Source organism: Pseudochaenichthys georgianus, chromosome 4 (assembly GCF_902827115.2).
Source record: "Pseudochaenichthys georgianus chromosome 4, fPseGeo1.2, whole genome shotgun sequence".
Taxonomy (NCBI): Eukaryota; Metazoa; Chordata; class Actinopteri; order Perciformes; family Channichthyidae; genus Pseudochaenichthys; species Pseudochaenichthys georgianus.
The window spans coordinates 46,023,968-46,042,245 of record NC_047506.1 but is presented as its reverse complement, the minus strand read 5'-3'; the positions used below and the strand labels follow the sequence as shown (position 1 = coordinate 46,042,245).

At 45.4% G+C, this 18,278-nt stretch overlaps 1 protein-coding gene across 1 annotated transcript in view; it reads right to left on the bottom strand.

The window, feature by feature from the left end:
• Positions 1-5,783: 5,783 nt before the first annotated feature.
• The window catches only part of frem1b (Fras1 related extracellular matrix 1b), a 288,564-nt gene continuing 276,069 nt past the window's right edge, over positions 5,784-18,278 (bottom strand). Inside the window, exon 36 of the mRNA XM_034081787.2 lies at positions 5,784-6,096. Within this exon, the coding sequence (XP_033937678.1) occupies positions 5,906-6,096 (191 nt within the window). The 3' untranslated portion in view covers positions 5,784-5,905. The remainder of the gene's footprint in view (positions 6,097-18,278) is intronic.

Genomic DNA, 18,278 nt, shown 5'->3' with positions numbered 1-18,278 from the left:
TGGATAACAGAGAATTTTACACCCGGAAGTATGTAGCCTATTCTCCTTACTGTCGATTGATTTTACAGTGATAACAGGGTGGTGGTGGAGTCACGCATTCTGGTGAGATCAGGTTGAGCTCTCTCCACCTGTCGGTGTGTCGGTGGAGGAGTGTGGTCTGGCTGTGGGGGCTGTGGTGGGATATGGCAGAGTTAAATCTGCCTCCCGCATGAACAGTGCAGTGGTTGTTTTTTTTAGACTGCACGGAGAAAGCTAACCAGCTGGTGGAGAGCGGGCTAGTGATTAAAGGGACGCTGTTACCCGTGCTACCCCTTGTCACTCCAGCTAAAAAAAGTCATCTCTAATGTACCCCCGTTTCTGAGAAACCAGTTGTTGGAGAGAGAGCTGGCTCGATACGGGCAGCTTGCGTCTCCCATTAAGTTGATCCCCCTGGGCTGTAAATCCCCGCACCTCAAGCACGTTTTAGGAGACAGGTGCTTATGGTCCTGAAAAAGGATGAAGGGGAACTTAATCTGACTCAAGTTTAAAATTGATGATTTTGTGTATACTGTCCATGTTACGTCTGACATTTTGAAATGTTATGGTTGTGGAGCGGCAGGACACCTGATTCGCGTGTGCCCGGAGAGGGCGGGTGACGCGCCCGTGGTGTCCACGCTCGCAGCCGGCCCGACGGTGCCCGCGGCGGAGCTGCTACCGGTTGCCTTGTCCACGGCTGGGCCACCGGTGCTGGGGTCCTCGCCAGCTGCGGAGCCGGGTGCTTTGGCCACCGGTGCTGGGGTCCGCGCCAGCTGCGGAGCCGCTGCCGGTTGCTCTGTCCACGGCCGGGCCCGCGGCGGAAAAGCAGGTGGTGGAACCGCAGGTCAGTCGGTCCGAGGCAGAGCCAACGGTTTCACGCGTAGAAAGCACACAGGCAGCCGGTACACACAGTATCACACACACAGACACTCAGGTCACACAGAAAGCAGATAGTGAGCACACTGCAGCCAGAGTGGCTGAGTCTGTTCTGGAGGATGTGGTAATGGATGAGGATTTGTTAAGGTTACCTGTTAAAAGGAAAAACGAACAAGTGAGCAAAGGAAGTGTGACTCAAACAGGGAAGGTGTCAAAGAGGGAGTCGCTGTGTTCCTCCTCTCAGCCAGAGGGAGTCTCAGAGAACTCAGAGGACAGTGACAGCGAGTCATTCTTTGACATCGTTGAGGTAGCAAAGGGAGAGGAGTCCTCTTTCCAGAGGATCAGATCCTTTCTGGCGGAAACTAAGGGGTGAAATTAGATGACTTTTTTTGGTGATGTGTAGATCTTTCACAATGCTGCCAGGGTTCTCATGCGGCGCAAAGAAGCTTTAGGGGAACCTTTCTTCACTGGCCCAGAGAAGGCTCGGTTAAAGAAGATACTTCAGAGGATTAGAGGGGAAACTGCAAAGAATGATGAATAGGTACATCTTGGTTTTATTTTAATTTTTTAATTTTTCTTCAGCCAGGTTTTTGATTTTGTTAGGATGCAACTATAATTGCATTATGAGTGACATAAAGCTGGGCTCTTTAAACATTAGCGGTGCTAAGAGAGCGTCTTTATTTACTTTATTAGGAAACAAGAGTTTAAATGTGACGTTTCTCCAGGAAACTCACAGCACTGCTGAGAACGAGAGTGACTGGAGGAGGGAATGGGGGGGGAGGGCTTCTTCAGCCATAAGCGCAGCAATAGTGGAGGGGTTGCCATTCTCTTTGCGAGGGGCTTTACACCCTTCTCCTGTGCGGTCGATGAGGTCATCAGGACACTTTCTCAAAATAAATGCCGAAATTGAAAAAGTTAAAATATGTTTTATAAATATTTATGCTCCCAGTGTGGGCGCAGAGAGGCTTTTGTTCTTTGAGAAACTGAAACACACTCTTAGCACCTGTGATAGTGAGGAGTATCTGGTCCTGGGGGGTGACTTCAACTGCACTGAGAACCCTGTGCTGGATAGGAACCACCAGGAGCCGCATGCTGCCTCGAAGAGTGCCTTCATGAGACTAACAGAAAGCTTTGAGCTGTGTGACGTTTGGAGGCACTTCCACCCGGGTCAGCGGCAGCACACGTGGGTGCACTCTAGGGATAACCTGTTGTCTCTAGCTAGGCTGGATCGGGTCTATGTTTTTAACCATCACATTAATGTGAGCAGAAGCTGCTCCATCAGTCCAGTGGGAATCTCTGACCACTCCCTCGTACAAGTCTCACTGTTTATTAATCATGTTAAGTGTAATAGTGCGTATTGGCACTTTAATGCTTCTCTGTTGGCCGACAACCATTTTAAAAATGTTTTTAAATTCTTTTGGGAAAACTACCGTTTATCTAAGAGTGAGTACAATTCTCTTCAGCAGTGGTGGGATGTAGGGAAAGTGAAGATCAAGCAGCTTTGCCTGCAGTACACTCTCAATGTCACAAAGGACATGGCTAGATCTCTGAGAGCTCTGGAGAAAGAAGTGGTGGAGCTGCAGGGATGGGCAGACTCCACAGGAGAGCGAGAACATGTTGAAGGTTTCAAAAGTAAAAGCTCAGCTCTGTCTGACCTGCTGGGTTTTCTGCTCAGGGTGCTCTGGTCAGATCCCGGTTTCAGAACATCGTGAAAATGGATGCTCCCTCTCACTTGTTCTTTGGTCTGGAGTGTAATAATGGTCAGAGGAGGCTGATGCACTTGATCCAATGCTGGTCAGCTGCTTCAGGAGTCAGTGTGCTGTGGAGTTCTACAAAGAGCTCTACAGAACAGAGTTCCAGGCCGAGCCAGAGGTGGCGCAGTCGTTCTATGAGGGCCTTCCTAACGTCCCTGAGGAGGACCATGCTGAGCTGGAGGCGGAGCTCTCTGCCCAGGAGCTGCAGGAAGCCCTACAGAGCATGCAGAGTGGGAAGGCTCCTGGCATAGACGGCCTGCCTGCAGACTTCTATAAGGCTCTCTGGCCAGTTATAGGTGACGACCTGCTGAGTGTGCTCAGAGACAGTCTAAGTAACGGGAGGTTGCCTCTGAGTTGCAGGAGAGCTGTGCTCACTCTCCTTCCTAAGAAAGGAGACCTGCAGGAGATTAAGAACTGGCGTCCTGTGTCTCTACTCTGTACCGATTACAAGCTGCTTTCCAGAGTGTTAGCGACGAGGCTGAGGAAAGTGATGGAGCATGTCGTTCACGTAGACAGACATACTGTGTACCCAGCAGGTTGATAACTGACAACGTGACTCTGACTCCAGATGTTTTGGACCTCTCCGGTTCATTGGGCTGTGAGCTGGGTCTGATTTCTCTAGACCAAGAAAAGGCTTTTGACCGAGTTGAACACCAGGACTTGTGGCAGACGCTGGAAGCTTTTGGGTTCAGCTCTGGTCTCAGAGCCAAGATCCAGGTCTTGTACAGGGACATTGAGAGTGTACTGAAGATAAACGGTAGTTTGTGTGCTCCTTTTGAAGCTCAGAGAGGAGTCCGACAGGGCTGCTCTTTGTCCGGATGCTCTACTCCCTGGCCATAGAGCCTTTTTTACACCGGTTAAGGTCAAAGTTACAGGGTTTCTCTTTTCCTGGCTGTAGGGATGTTTTTAAATTGTCTGCTTATGCGGATGACATAATGGTCTTTGTTAAAAAACAAGATGACATCAATGTTTTAACTGAAACTGTGAGCAATTTTTGAAAAATCTCATCTGCTCGAGTCAACTGGGGGAAAGTGAGGCCTTAGCAGTAGGAGAGGGCAGCATTGACAGCTTGTTGTTACCTGGGGGCCTTGGTTGGAAAAGGGCAGGGTTAAAGTACCTGGGTATTTATATTGGTGATGACACATTTTGTTTGAAGAACTGGGACGGGCTTATAGAGAAAGTGGAAGGCCGGTTAAAAAAGTGGAAGTGGATCCTTCCCAAACTTTCTTTTAAAGGGAGAATCCTTATTTTAAACAACCTTGTTTCCTCCATGCTGGCTCACCGGCTGGCGTGCACCGACCCACCCATAAACCTGCTGTCCAAAGTGCAGGCTCTCATGGTGGACTTCTTCTGGGACCGCATGCACTGGGTCCCTCAGAGCGTCCTGTTCCTGCCAAAGGAGGAGGGGGGACATGGCCTGGTTCACCTGGCAAGCAGAGGGGCGGCTTTCAGGCTCCGGTTCGTCCAGAGGTTCCTGACTGGACCTGCTGACCTGGTCTGGAGACCCGTAGCTCGGGCCTTATTGGAGCGCTGTGGTGGGCTGGGTCTGGCTGGGTCTGGCTGAGTCGCTGTTCCTAATGGACCTGAAAGGATTACGCCTGAACAATCTCTCGGGGTTCTATGGAGGTCTCTTCAAGGTGTGGGGACTACTCAGAAAAGAGAGACCAGAGTGCTGTGGCTCACTGTTCTGGCTCCTCAGAGAGCCGGTGGTCCGTGGATCTCGGCTTGTGTGTGGAGTAGGGCCTTCTCTACAACAGAGACTCTGTGAGGAGAGGATCCTCACGCTGTGCCAGGTGGTGGAGGTGTGTGGCCCCCGCCTGGACAACGCTGCAGGCCTGGCCTCACGTCTGAGCCTCAGGTCAGTCCGGGAGGTCAGCCTCCTGCTGCAGAGCTGGAAGCAGCAGCTCAGCCAGTCAGAGCTGATCGCTGCTCACTGTAACGGACTGAAGTCTCCAAATGACAATGACTCTTTTCCAGAGATGCGATGTTTTCCTGATCTCAGTTGTGAGGGGTTTTTGTTAAAGTTGGACAATGTTACTGATTTTAAGTTTAGCACAATGTCCAACAAAGCATTTTATTATTTGGTGAAAAGGTGCTGAATCAGAGCAGACTGCAGGAGCGAGTGGACACGCGGTGGAGAGCGCACCTGGGCCTGACGGAGGCTCAGAGGCCTGAGTGGAGAGCGCTCTACAAGCCTCCGCTGACTAAGAGGGGCGGGGACCTCCACTGGAGGGACCTCCACGCTGCGGTAGCTGTTAATGCGTTTGTTTCAGTGATCAACCCTACAGTGTCTGACGCCTGTCCTTTCTGTGAACAGAGGGAAACCATTTTTCATTGCTTTACAGAATGTGATCGACTCCTTTGTCTTTTTCAGTTACTCACTCAGATGTTGATTTTGTTTAATGTGGTTTTTTCAAAGTCAATGTTCATTTTGGGTTGTAGGTACAGCCAGAAGCAAAGTCAGCTTTTGAATTTTTTGTTGGGGCAGGCTAAAATGGCCATCTACCTCAGCAGGAGGAATAAAGTTGCGGGATCATTGGATACCGATGCAGTTTTGATTTTCAAGCGGATGGTTAAAGCAAGACTGAAAGCGGACTACGGTTACTTTTGCTTAACAAAAAATGTGGGAGAATTTGAGGCCATGTGGTGCTTTAAAAATGCTTTGTGTTCTGTGGAGAATGAGGATCTTATTTTAAGTCGTTGTCTGAACTGAAAATGTGTCAATGTGTCTGTTTGGTTATTTGCTTTGTGAATAAAAGTGGTTTGAAAAATCAAAAAAAATCAAAATCTCTCTCTCAATGTTGGTACGCAAATGCGCTTTTTTCCAAATGACCAGGTGCTCTTTTTTTGGCGGAGGTGCGCATGCGCAACTGTGCACCAGTTATGTGCAGCCCTGCCTATAAGAGTCGTGTTAAGTTGCTGCACATGGAAACTCATGTTTACTGATTTTGCTGCTTCACAACAAAAGCTAAATAACGGGGCGGTTTATTGTAACAAATGTCCACTCTTAAAGTCTAATACTACATGCACAAACCTACATAAAAATACATATACATTCCTCAAGTAAATAAAACATACCTTCAGTTGTGCAGTACTTGAGTAAAGTGTTGGAAATGGATATAATAAATCTTAAAACAGTCAGTTTGCACAACCATCTTTATTATGAAAAAAATATGAAAACTATTGTACAGCACAGCATTGTTACGTATCATTAAATATGACCTAAACATATTCAAAAAGGTTATTACGACAGAGCCCTCTCAGTGAGTACGATCCTGCGAGGAACAGATGAATGTGTGTTGAGTTTCGGGGGAGCAGCTTGTGGAGAACCAGCTTCTGGGGTTTTCAACCAGCACACAGTCTGAGCCCAGCAGCGTCTCCCCGCTCAGTCTGGAGAAGGAGACTGACTGACCGTCAGCCCACATCCAGCGACCCGGACCTCCAGACAGACCTGAGGTAAACAGGAGGTACTGATCAGGATCCAGTCCTCAAACTCACACAGGAACACATTTGTATTCTTATCCTAAAGCTGTCTGTGTCAGATTCACAATCAATCAATCAATCAATCAATCAATCAATGTATATTTATATAGCCCAATGTCACAAATGTTACATTTGTCTCAGTGGTCTTCACAAAACTCTCTTAGCTTCACAAACGTGTCAACTGTTAGGTTGGGGAACGCACTGAAAACTGGCTATAATTTCCTTCAATCATTTATTTGATTTCTGACACACACACACACACACACACACACACACACACACACACACACACACACACACACACACACACACACACACACACACACACACACACACACACACACACACACACACACACACACACACACACACACACACACACACACACACACACACACACATGCACAAACATTTACACTGTCACACACATACAATAATAATAACAAAAGAAAAGAACAACAAATAAATAGTTGAAGTCAAATTAAAATCAAGCAATATAACAACAATCACACATTGAAAGCCAGATTGAAGAGGTGAGTTTTTTGAAGGTGGTGAGGTCAGTGCAGTCTCTGATGGGTTGTGGGAGTGAGTTCCAGAGGGAGGGGGCAGCGACGGAGAAGACTCTGTCCCCCCAGGTCCGGTGATTGATGTGGGTGGGGATGGATAGGAGGTTGGCTTCTAATGAGCGGAGGCAGCGGGAAGCGGTGTGGTGGTGCAGCAGGTCTGTGAGGTAGGGGGGGGCCTGATTGTTGAGGGCTTTGTGAGTAATCAGGAGGACTTTGAAGTCGATTCTTTGACGGACGGGGAGCAAGTGGAGGTTCTGGAGGACGGGAGTGATGTGGTCTCGGGAGCGGGTGTGGGTGAGGAGGTGGGCAGCAGAGTTCTGGATATGTTGTAGTTTATTGAGGAGGTTTGACGGTATACCGTAGAGCAAGGGACGGCAGCCCTAGGCACGCCGTAACCAGTGGGACACTAGGAATAAGTGGAATAAGTGTGCAAAATATTAAAATTGTATTTTTGGATCCTGAACGAGACAGCCGCCAGAGCGCGTCTCCTCGTTACCTGCGGAAGGAAGCCATGCACACAACGCAGCGCAGAAGGATAACTTCTAGGCCCCGCTCTCTTTACTCCAGTCGACTTTCAGCTGTTTTACATTACATTGCACGTTTTCCTCCATGGTGAAACGATCAGGGGTGTAGTGCTGCCGGAGCGCACCGGAACACCGCACCGGCACTTCACAAACTGCAGTGCCCATTAGGAGCTGTACACATGCCGCAGTTTTTATGTGGATGTGTCTTTAGTTGAAAACCCAGTGGCGATCTGCTCATCTGTCATCGAAAATAATATGCTATAGTACAGTACAACTACTTCTGGTCTCTGTGTGTCATTCAAGCTCGGGTCTGTGTGTGTTGCACGAGCACATTGTGCGTGAGTGAGCAAGCGAGCAAGAGAGAGAGCTCACCGGTACACCGGATTGTTGTTGTTAGCATCTGGTTAGCTAGCTATGCTAACAGATCTAAAGAGCTACAACCAGGTCCTCCACCTGAGAGCTATCTCCTGTCAGACTGAGAGGCTGATAACCTCAGCTCAGGTAAGGTAAAGGCACACCTTTATATGATAATTATAGTTATAAAAAAATAAGAGAATAAAGAAAAACAGGTATGAAATACTATATGACAGTAAAACAAGAATGCAGTTTAAAAGGGGAGTGATTTGTAAAATATCCATAAAGAAAAAGAAAATCTGTTTACAGTTGTGCTTATTATGGGTGGTGTTGACAGATATATCCATAGATCTTTTAATTTGGCTCTCAAAGTGCACAAGATTGATGCTTTTAACTTCAATATTTAAAAAAAAAAGCCTACCTGTTGTGTGATAAATCGGATGTGGATGTTTTCATATGGATGGGAGCATACTTGGTGCTCATGTTTCTGTTTGTTACATTTAATTCACCCGTTTTGACATTTGCTGTTAACACATTGCAAGTTTATTACTGAAGATTGGTGCTTAATCATCATTGGTGATTAGTGATTTCAACTCAGATGTGAATGTTTTCAGAAGGACGGCTGCTTTTTTTTGTAATGTTGCTATGCACTTTGATGTAATCAAATTACAGACCTGTTGGAAATGTTGATGTCAATCAATCAATGTTTATTTATATAGCCCAATATCACAAATAGATGCCGTGTGTAAATTGAAAAGATAATACATTTGCAACATAGGTAGTCCAAATGTTTGGAAATGCATGTGTGTATAATAGGAAGATGAATCCACGAGGATATCCATCCAGGACTGATGATCCAGGACCACAGCCACGACTCGCGACACACAGGACCGCAGGATCATCCATGACTCCGGATCCCGGCGTATATAGACACCAAAAAGAAAGACATTTGGGGAAGCTGGGTTAATCGGAACATGAGAGTACACAGGTATAGACAGAGAGAAGGAAGAAGTAAGATGTCCCCCGACAAACTAAGCCTATATCAGCAAAACTAGGGGCTGAATCTAATCAGCCCTAACTATAAGCTTTATCAAAAAGGAAGGTCTTAAAGAGCCTGTGACACCATCCCAACAACTGTTGTGCAATGAAATATTGGGCTACTAGTAATCTCGAACCGTCAGTTTAAAAAAGAAAAAGCGATACCGTTTCGTTAAATATCAATAATTTCGAACATCGCGGGGAAATTCCTTCGACTCATTTTGAAGTTTTGGGGGAAGCCGGAAGTGACGTCAATGCGGGAACGCTTCGAGAGCCAAACACGGACAAAGTGTGTTGTGTCATGCGTAGAAATGGTGAATTACTGAGTTTAGGCACGTTAATAACGTTTTAATGAAGTTGACTACAGTATATTCATATTTGTCAGTGCTTTCATTTCAATTCGGCGACATAAACATAAATGATCGTGGTGAAGATGATGATTACATTAGGATTAAAAATCGGGAGTGAGAGCTGCTGAATTTCCTCCCGTCGGATGTGATATAAAAACAAATCGATTATTTTTGTGGTTATAAACTCAAGTGGATGAAACTACATTTATTAGTGCTTTCATGTCAATTCGGTGAACATATGATACATTAAATGATGAGTGAGGATGATGATTAAAAATCGTTTGTTTGTGCCGGTCTGCATTTCCTGATGAGAAAACAAACCGATGCTTTTTGTAGTTGTAGTACACCAACGTGGATTAAACGTGTGGTTTTTTACCACAATGTTGGGGAAATTAATGGATAAAATGCACGGATTATTATTATTATTCCCACTCCGATCGGGACACTAGGTCCACCGTTTCCCCGCAGCGAGGCTCCCCCCGTTGACAGTTTACGTGGGCTGGGTGCAGTGGCGGACCGGCCATCGGGACGAATCCCGATGGGCCGGTACCGAAGTGGGCCGGTCGGATAAGTAACTAGCACATCCCCCATAGGCGGCGCGTGAGGCTCAGGTTTGAGAAGGCTAAATAACTTCTTTTACCTGACGCTGCCCGCCTCCGGCGTCTATAGAAAATAGATGAACTCAGTGTGCAGAGTTTAAATCTCTCAAGTCATATTACAGGATAAAGAAAATACAGTTTAAACTGCCATATGCAGAGAAGACGCCGACGTGTCGCACTTATCATTCATATTACATCATCAATCAGATCATCGATCATATAATATCATAATATATCATATATTTCCTTATCTGAGTCAGCTTCTCCAGCCTCATCTGGCCGTGCAACACTCACAGTGTCACAGACTGGATGCAGAAGTATTATTTAACACATTATGTTGACGAAACACTCGAGACAAATGTAATTAAAGTCAGATCCACTCGTGTCTTAGACGTGAACGCGCTCTCAGCTGGAGAGAGAAACCCTGGCTTGATTTACCGAGTTGATAACCAGCATCGTAGAACCGCTTAGCGAGATCTCGTTTGTTAGTTTGTTGTTGTTAGTTTGTTTGTTACTCAAACATATCCAGGGTCTGTTGAACTGGCTTCGTAGTACAGGGCACAGGTGGCTATCAGCGCTAATGTCAAAGACACAGACATTATACATTATATTTGTATTTTACATCCCCCGCTACCCCCGTTGACAATTTACTAGCGGTACCGAAGTGGGCCGGTCGAGAGTCCCGGGATGATTTTTAGTCCCATTCCACCACTGGCTACATGACCATATGATCGCCCATATTGACGCACCTCATTCCTAAACTTCTAACAGATACAACATAAACCGATCCTTCAGCCTCATATGAGCTCTCAGACACGTTCAACATTAACCTGTCATCGCTGTCTGAGCTTGCTGCTGTGTGCACCATCGTGCGTTTACATCTGACTGTATATATATAAAGGTTTACATGCAGATGCTGGGATCCTGGATGGTGCAGCTGGAGCGCTGTGCCCGCAATGACGTCACCCATCATTTGGCGGGACTTGAAGAATCCGCGAGAAGATCCAGAAAATTGTCAACATTGAAGGCAGATTAATGGTTATCAAAGTACAAATATCCAAAATCAGTTCAGTAACGGTTTTCAAGGGGACAATATGTACTCAAATTGATGGGTTTGGATGATGGGGGAAAACCGTGTCACAGGCTCTTTAAGCGCACTCTTAAAAACGGATAGGGTGTACATTCTATCCTGTGTTCTATAGGGAGCCAGTGTAAGGCAGCTAGAACAGGAGTAATGTGGTCCCTTTTCCTAACTCTGGTTAGTACATGAGCTGCAGCATTTTGAATCAGCTGAAGCGACTTGACTGACTTCTTGGTACTCCCTGATAATAAAGAGTTACAATAATCCAGCCTAGAAGTAACAAATGCATGGACTAGTTTCTCTGCATCGTTTTGAGGCAAGATATGCCTGATTTTTGCAATGTTACGTAGATGGAAGTAGGCGGTCTTTGAAATTGATTTTATGTGGGCGTTAAAGGATAAATCCTGATCAAATATAACATCAAGATTCCTTACAGTCTCACTGGAGGCCAAATGAATGCCATCCATAGTTAGTATATCTTTAGATAATTTGTTTCGTAGATTCTTCGGGCCAAGTACAATAACTTTAGTTTTGGTCGTGTTTAACATCAAAAAGTTTAAGGTCATCCACGTTTTTAAGTCCTTAAGGCAGTCTTGAATTTTATTTAGATGATTAATTTCATCAGGCTTGATTGATAAATATAGTTGAGTATTATCCGCATAACAATGAAAGTTTACAGAATGATTCCTTATAATATTGCCGAACGGAAGCATATATAATGTGAACAAAATAGGTCCGAGCACTGAGCCCTGTGGCACTCCATGGCTAACTTTGGTTTGCGTGGAAGATTCATCGTTAACACGTACAAACTGAGAGCGTTCAGATAGATAGGACCTAAACCAGCCTAAAGCAGTTCCCTGTATGCCAACTAAGTGCTCTAGTCTTTGCAATAGGATATCATGGTCGATAGTATCAAATGCAGCACTGAGATCGAGCAAAACAAGAATAGAGACAAGGCTATTAGAATGTCATTTGTGACTTTAACCAGAGCTGTCTCTGTGCTATGATGTGTTCTAAAGCCAGACTGAAAATCTTCAAATAAATCATTGTTTTTTAAGTAATCACACAACTGTTTTGCGACCGCTTTCTCAAGAATTTTTGAGAGGAACGGAAGATTAGAAATAGGTCTATAGTTGGCTAAAACCTCTGGATCGAGGTTGTGCTTTTTAAGAAGCGGTTTTATCACTGCTACTTTGAATTATTGTGGAACATAGCCTGATAATAAAGACATATTCATAATATTTAATAAAGAAGTGCTAATTAATGGAAGAACTTCCTTCAACAGCTTAGTTGGAATTGGGTCTAACATGCACGTTGATGGTTTAGAAGAGAGAATCATTGAATGTAATTGTTCAAGGTTTATGGCTGAAAAGCATTCTAGTTTACTATCTAGTGTAATATTAGAACTTACGTTTCCGGGAGCTGTTGATAACACTATACTGGTCAAAGGCAAGAGGTCATTAATTTTGTTTCTGAGAGTAACAATTTTATCGTTAAAAAAGCACATAAAATCATTACTACTGAGTGCTATGGGAATAGAAGGCTCAGTCGAGCTCTCTGTCAGCCTGGCTACAGTGCTGAAAAGAAATCTTGCATTATTCTTATTCTCATCTATTAATGAAGAGTAGTAGGCGGCTCTCGCTTTACACAGTGCTTTCTTATATTCATTGAGAGTAATATGCCAAATTAAACGAGATTCTTCAAGTTTAGTGGAACGCCATATCCTTTCAAGTTGTCTAGACTTTTGCTTTATTTTGCGGGTTTCGGCATTATGCTATGTTGTTTTATTTTCTTCTTTTTCAAAGGAGCAACAGAGTCTAATTTTATTCGCAGTGCATCTATAGCACTATCAACAACATGATCAATTTCGGGTGGTGTACATTTTGTATAAGTTTCCTCCCCTACATGCAGACATGCTATCAAGTTAAGTAGACTTCCTTAAATGTCCTTAAATGTGGCTATAGCACTAACTGCTGCAAGAGCTTTTGACTAATGCTTTGTAGTCTCGTAATAGTACTTCAAAAGTTACTAAGAAATGGTCGGATAAAGCAGGATTATGCGGTTCGACTAATAGTTGCTCAATTTCAATACCATAAGTCAGAACAAGGTCGAGAGTGTGATTATAGCAGTGGGTTGGTTTATTTACACTCTGACAGAAACCAACAGAATCAAATATAGAGTTAAATGCAACAGGAAGCTAAGATCATCTGGACAGGATCTCCTCTCCACCCCCCGCACCAGGTTGCGGACTTTTGGTGACAGAGCCTTCAGTGTGGCATCCCCCACCCTCTGGAACTCTCTCCCCCCCGAAATCCGCAGCGCCCCAACCCTGGACATTTTCAAAAAAGCCCTCAAAACCTTTTTACCAAGGCTTTCCCCACTGTATAGTTAGTTTAATAGGTTTATTTTTCCGCTATTTCCCCCCCCACCCCCTTAACCTGTCTGCCTTTTTTTTTTTTCCCTACTCCCCCCTACCCGACTTGTAAAGCGACCTTGAGTTTCCTGGAAGGCGCTATAAAAATATTATATATTATTATTATTAAGGCTATTTTTATCATCGTCAACATGAATATTAAAGTCACCTACGATAATTACTTTGTCTGTTTTAAGAACCAAAGTTGATAAAAACTCTGATTCTGATTCAGATAATAATTCTGAATAAGGACCTGGTGCACGATACACTGTAACAAATAAGATTGGCTTCAAAGTTTTCCAGGTCGGATGCGTAAGACTAAAAACGAGGCTTTCAAAGGAGGTATAATTGTGATGTCATAATTGAAATTAATGATAATTTTAGTGTGGATTTGGCACACTGATTATATATATGTATTTTTAAATAGCACTTCATTTCAACAAGGTTGCTGACCCTTCCCGTAGTGCAGGGGTCACCAACCTTTTTTAGGATGAGGGCTACTTTCAAAAAATAAAACAAGTCGTGGGCTACTTTTACTCCTCTTTTTTTTGTTTTTTGCAGTGTATATATTTAGCACATTTTAACATTATTATATGCTGACCTTTAACCTTTGTGTGCTGTTTGGGTCTGTGGGGTTTACTAAAATAAAATGTATGTAATTTAATTATTTTAACCTGCTTTATTTGGGGGTGGGCCTCACATCCTCTAGGGGGGGCCTCACATCCTCCAGGGGGACCTCACAGCCTCTAGGGGGGTCCTCACCTCCTCCAGGGGCGTGCACCCCCGGGAAGATGTTTTTTAAAATGTTGAAGTTAAATGCATCAATCTGGTGAAGTTTGTAAGTGATGCAGGACTTGACCGGGAGGCAGTGGAGGTTGAAGAGAGTGGGGGTGATGTGCTGCCAGGGCTTGGTGCGTGTGAGAACCTTGGCAGCTGAGTTCTGTATATACTGGAGCCTGTTCAGGGTTTTGCTGGGAACCCCGGACAGGAATCCGTTACAATAGTTCAGGCGTGACGTAATAAAACAATGAATCAGCTTCTCTGCAACAGAGTCGGACAGTGATGGCCGGATTCTTGATATATTTCTGAGGTGGAAGAAGGCTGATCTTGAAACGGACTTGATGTGGTTTTGAAATGAGAGGGTTGAATCCAAGACAACTCCAAGGTTGCAGACCTGAGGGGATGGGGAGATGATGGAACCGTCGATGTTGAGGAGCAGATCTCCAACCTTCCTGAGCAGTGCCTTGGGTGCCACAACCATGAGCTCAGTTGTATCACTGTTTAGTTTGAGTAGGTTGGTGGTCATCCAGGTTTTAATTTCGTGTAAGCAGTTGATTAGTGACTGAGGGGGGAGATGGGCAGAGGGTTTTGTGCTGATGTACAGTTGGGTGTTATGATCGGCGTCGGAGTGGAAACAGAGACCATGGCTGGAGATGATATCACCAATCGGAAGGATGTATATTGTGAATAGAAGGGGACCGAGCTCCGAACCTTGGGGGACTCCATGGTTGACAGAAGCACAGGGGGAGCTGCAACCAGTGTGTGTGACAAACTGTGTCTGGTCCGAGAGGTATGAGTGGAAGAAGGAGAGGGAGGAGTCAGTGAGGCCAAGGAGTTCAGACAGACGGGTGAGGAGGATATTATGGGAGACAGTGTTGAATGCTGCGGTGAGGTCGAGGAGGATGAGGATGTTCAGGTTGCCGGAGTCAGAGGAGAGGAGGAGGTCGTTAGAGATTTTGAGAAGAGCTGTTTCGGTGCTGTGTTTTGATCGGAAACCGGATTGAAAAGGCTCAAAGAGGTAATTGGAGCTGAGGTGGGATTTTAGTTGTGAGGCAATGACACGTTCAATTATTTTTGACAGAAAGGGGAGATTTGAGATGGGCCGGAAGTTGGATATGATGTAGGGTGTGAGTCCAGGTCTTTTGAGAATGGGTGTGACAGCAGCCAGTTTGAGAGAGGGGGGAACTGATACAGATCTGAGGGAGGAGTTAATAATGGTGGCGATGAGTTGGGAGAGGGAGGGAGGCTCTCTTTAAGACATTTGGAGGGTATTGGGTCAAGTGTGCAGGTTGAGTTAATTCCAGTCATGAAGTGGGACAGTTGCATGGGGGGTCACAGGGGAGAAGTGGGACAGGGGCTGTGAGGTGAAGGGGGGAGCCAGGAGGGGAGGTGGGGGTGCTGATGAGGGTGTCAGATTGCTGTAAATGTTGTTGATTTTGGTTTAGAAAAACGAGAGGATGGAGTTGCACTGTTCGGTGGTGAAGGATGAGGTGGCGTTGTCACAGGGTTTGAGAAGTTTGCTGATGGTGGAGAACAGACGCTTGGGGTTGCTGGAGCCAGACTGAATGAGTTACATTACATTACATTACATTGCATTTAGCTGACGCGTTTATCCAAAGCGACTTACAATAAGTACATTCGACCAGGAAGACACAACCTTCAAGAAAACAGAATCATATAAGTACATCTGGTTTCATAGAGCCAAACATTTCAAGTGCTACTCAACTGGCTATAAATAAGCCAGTCCATTATTAGTATATAAGTGCTCTGTTAGCAGTTATTTGTTAGCAATTCTATCGCTCGAGGTGGAGTCGAAAGAGATGAGTTTTCAGTCTGCGCCGGAAGATGTGGAGCAATGGGGAGCTCATTCCACCATTTTGGAGCCAGGATAGCAAACCCACGTGTTTTTGCTGATGGGAACCTCGCAGCGAGGGTGCTGCGAGTCGTTTGGCTGATGCAGAGCGTAGTGCACGTGCTGGGGTGTACGGTTTAACCATGTCCTGGATGTAGGAAGGGCCAGATCCATTCACATCATGGTAAGCAAGTACCAGTGTCTTGAAGTGGATTCTAGCAGTTACCGGAAGCCAGTGAAGGGAGCGGAGGAGCGGCGTGGTGTGGGAAAATTTAGGAAGGTTAAAGACCAGACGAGCCACTGCATTCTGGATGAGCTGCAGAGGTCGGATGGCACATGCAGGTAGACCAGCCAGGAGGGAGTTGCAGTAGTCTAGGCGTGAGATGACGAGAGCCTGGACCAGAACCTGCGTCGCTTTCTGTGTCAGCTGGGGACGTATCTTCCTGATGTTGTAAAGCATGTATCTGCAGCAGTGGGTTGTAGCAGCGGGTTGTTTCCAGTGAAGGACCGGTTGTTATCTAGGATCACACCCAGATTCCTTGCAGTCTGAGTCGGGGAAACAACAGAGGTGCCGATGTTGATTGTCAGGTCAAGAGTGGGACAATCTTTTCCCGGAAGGAAAAGCAGTTCAGTCTTGTCAAGGTTGAGCTTGAGGTGATGAGCAGACATCCACTGAGAGATGTCAGCTAGACAAGCAGAGATGCGTGCAACGACCTGGGTCTCTGAGCAGGGAAAGGACATAATTAATTGGGTGTCGTCAGCGTAGCAGTGGTATGAAAAACCGTGTGGGCTAATGATTGATCCGAGCGAGTTTGTGTACAGGGAGAAGAGGAGGGGACCAAGAACAGAGCCCTGAGGGACCCCTGTAGTTAATTGACAAGGGTCGGACTCTGACCCTCTCCAAGTTACCCTGTAGGTACGGTCTTTGAGGTATGAGGTGAGGAGGGAAAGTGCAGAGCCTGAAACTCCAAGTTTTTGGAGAGTGTGAAGGAGGATCTGATGGTTCACCGTGTCGAATGCAGCAGACAGGTCCAACAGGAGGAGAGGGATGCTGCTTTGGCAGTGTGCAGTTCCTCAGTGACAGCAATGAGGGCAGTTTCTGTGGAGTGACCTGCCTTGAAACCAGACTGGTGCGGATCCAGAAGGTTGTTCTGATGGAGATAACAGAAGAGTTGTTTAAAGACAGCGCGTTCAAGTGTTTTAGACAGGAACGGGAGGAGAGAGACAGGCCTGTAGTTTATAACATCAGACGGGTTGAGAGTGGGTTTCTTTAGGAGAGGGTTTACTCTTGCCTCCTTGAGACTGTTTGGAAAGTGACCAGAAGTTAGAGAAGTGTTGATGAAATGGGAGAGAAACGGTAGAATATCAGGAGCGATAGTCTGAAGGAGGTTTGAAGGGATAGGGTCCAGAGGACAGGTGGTAGGACGGGCAGAGGTAATGAGGGTAAGAACCTCACTTGGAGAGAGAGGGGAAAAGGAGGTTAGTGTGTGGGTGGAAGGAGGGTCTGGTGACCCAGCAGTGAGTAAAGGTGAGTCAGAAAAAGAAGAGCGAATATCATTAACCTTTTTTTCGAAGTGGTTAATAAAGTCGCTTGACAGAAGTGAGGAGGGGGAGGGGCTTTGGGAGGGTCCAAGAGGGTGGAGAGGGTCCAAACGGCACCAGACTTCAGATGTTAACTAATGGTCCGGCCCTCAGCAGCTCTATGTCAATTAGGGGATGTCATCATATGCCGTTTCCATGGCAACGCGTCCCTCGCCATGAAACACGGTGTTGTCCTAATTCAATGGAAAAGGTTCCAAACGGCACCAGACTTCATATGATGGCTGATGGTCCATGCCTCAACAGCTCCAAGTGAAATCTGAAATCTCAACGAATGCCGTTTCCATGGAAACGCCCAAAAATACGATGTTCTTGTAAGTCAATGGAAAATTGTCCAAACAGCACCAGACTTCAGACTATCATTAATGGTCCGGCCCTCAACAGCTCGATGTCTGGGATGTCATATGCCGTTGCCATGGCGACAAATCACCCGCCATCAAACACAACGTTTGTGTTACTGCCGTAACTCCTAAATATTTCGTCCGATCGGCCGAGTCCTCGAGACTCCTAGACACACACGTCGACGTGCGGACAACAGCCTGCGGAACGTCGAAGACCCGCTCAACGCTGCTTGCAGCTTTAATTTTAACTGATATTATACATAAGTTATTATACTCTTAAAAGATGTATGTAGATATTTCATCTCCGGCCTTGTCAGGTATTGAACAATCAATAAATAAAGAACACAGAATTGTTGAATATAAAAAACAGAATTTGTGTGATTATACTAAATGATTTTCAAATAAACACAACTGCATATTTAACTGTTACACATGCTGATGTAACGCAAATGTTCCAACTTGGGATCAATAAAGTATATCTTATCTTAAGCTGATCGATGGCTACTGCCATATTTGCAAAATGTGCCTCTGAACCTTGACAAGTGCATGTTTCAGGCTTATCAATTAATGTAATGTAATGTTATCACAGCTTAGCTGGCATGTGGGTATATATATTAATACTGCCCATAATGGGCACAAGCAATTTAACTGTT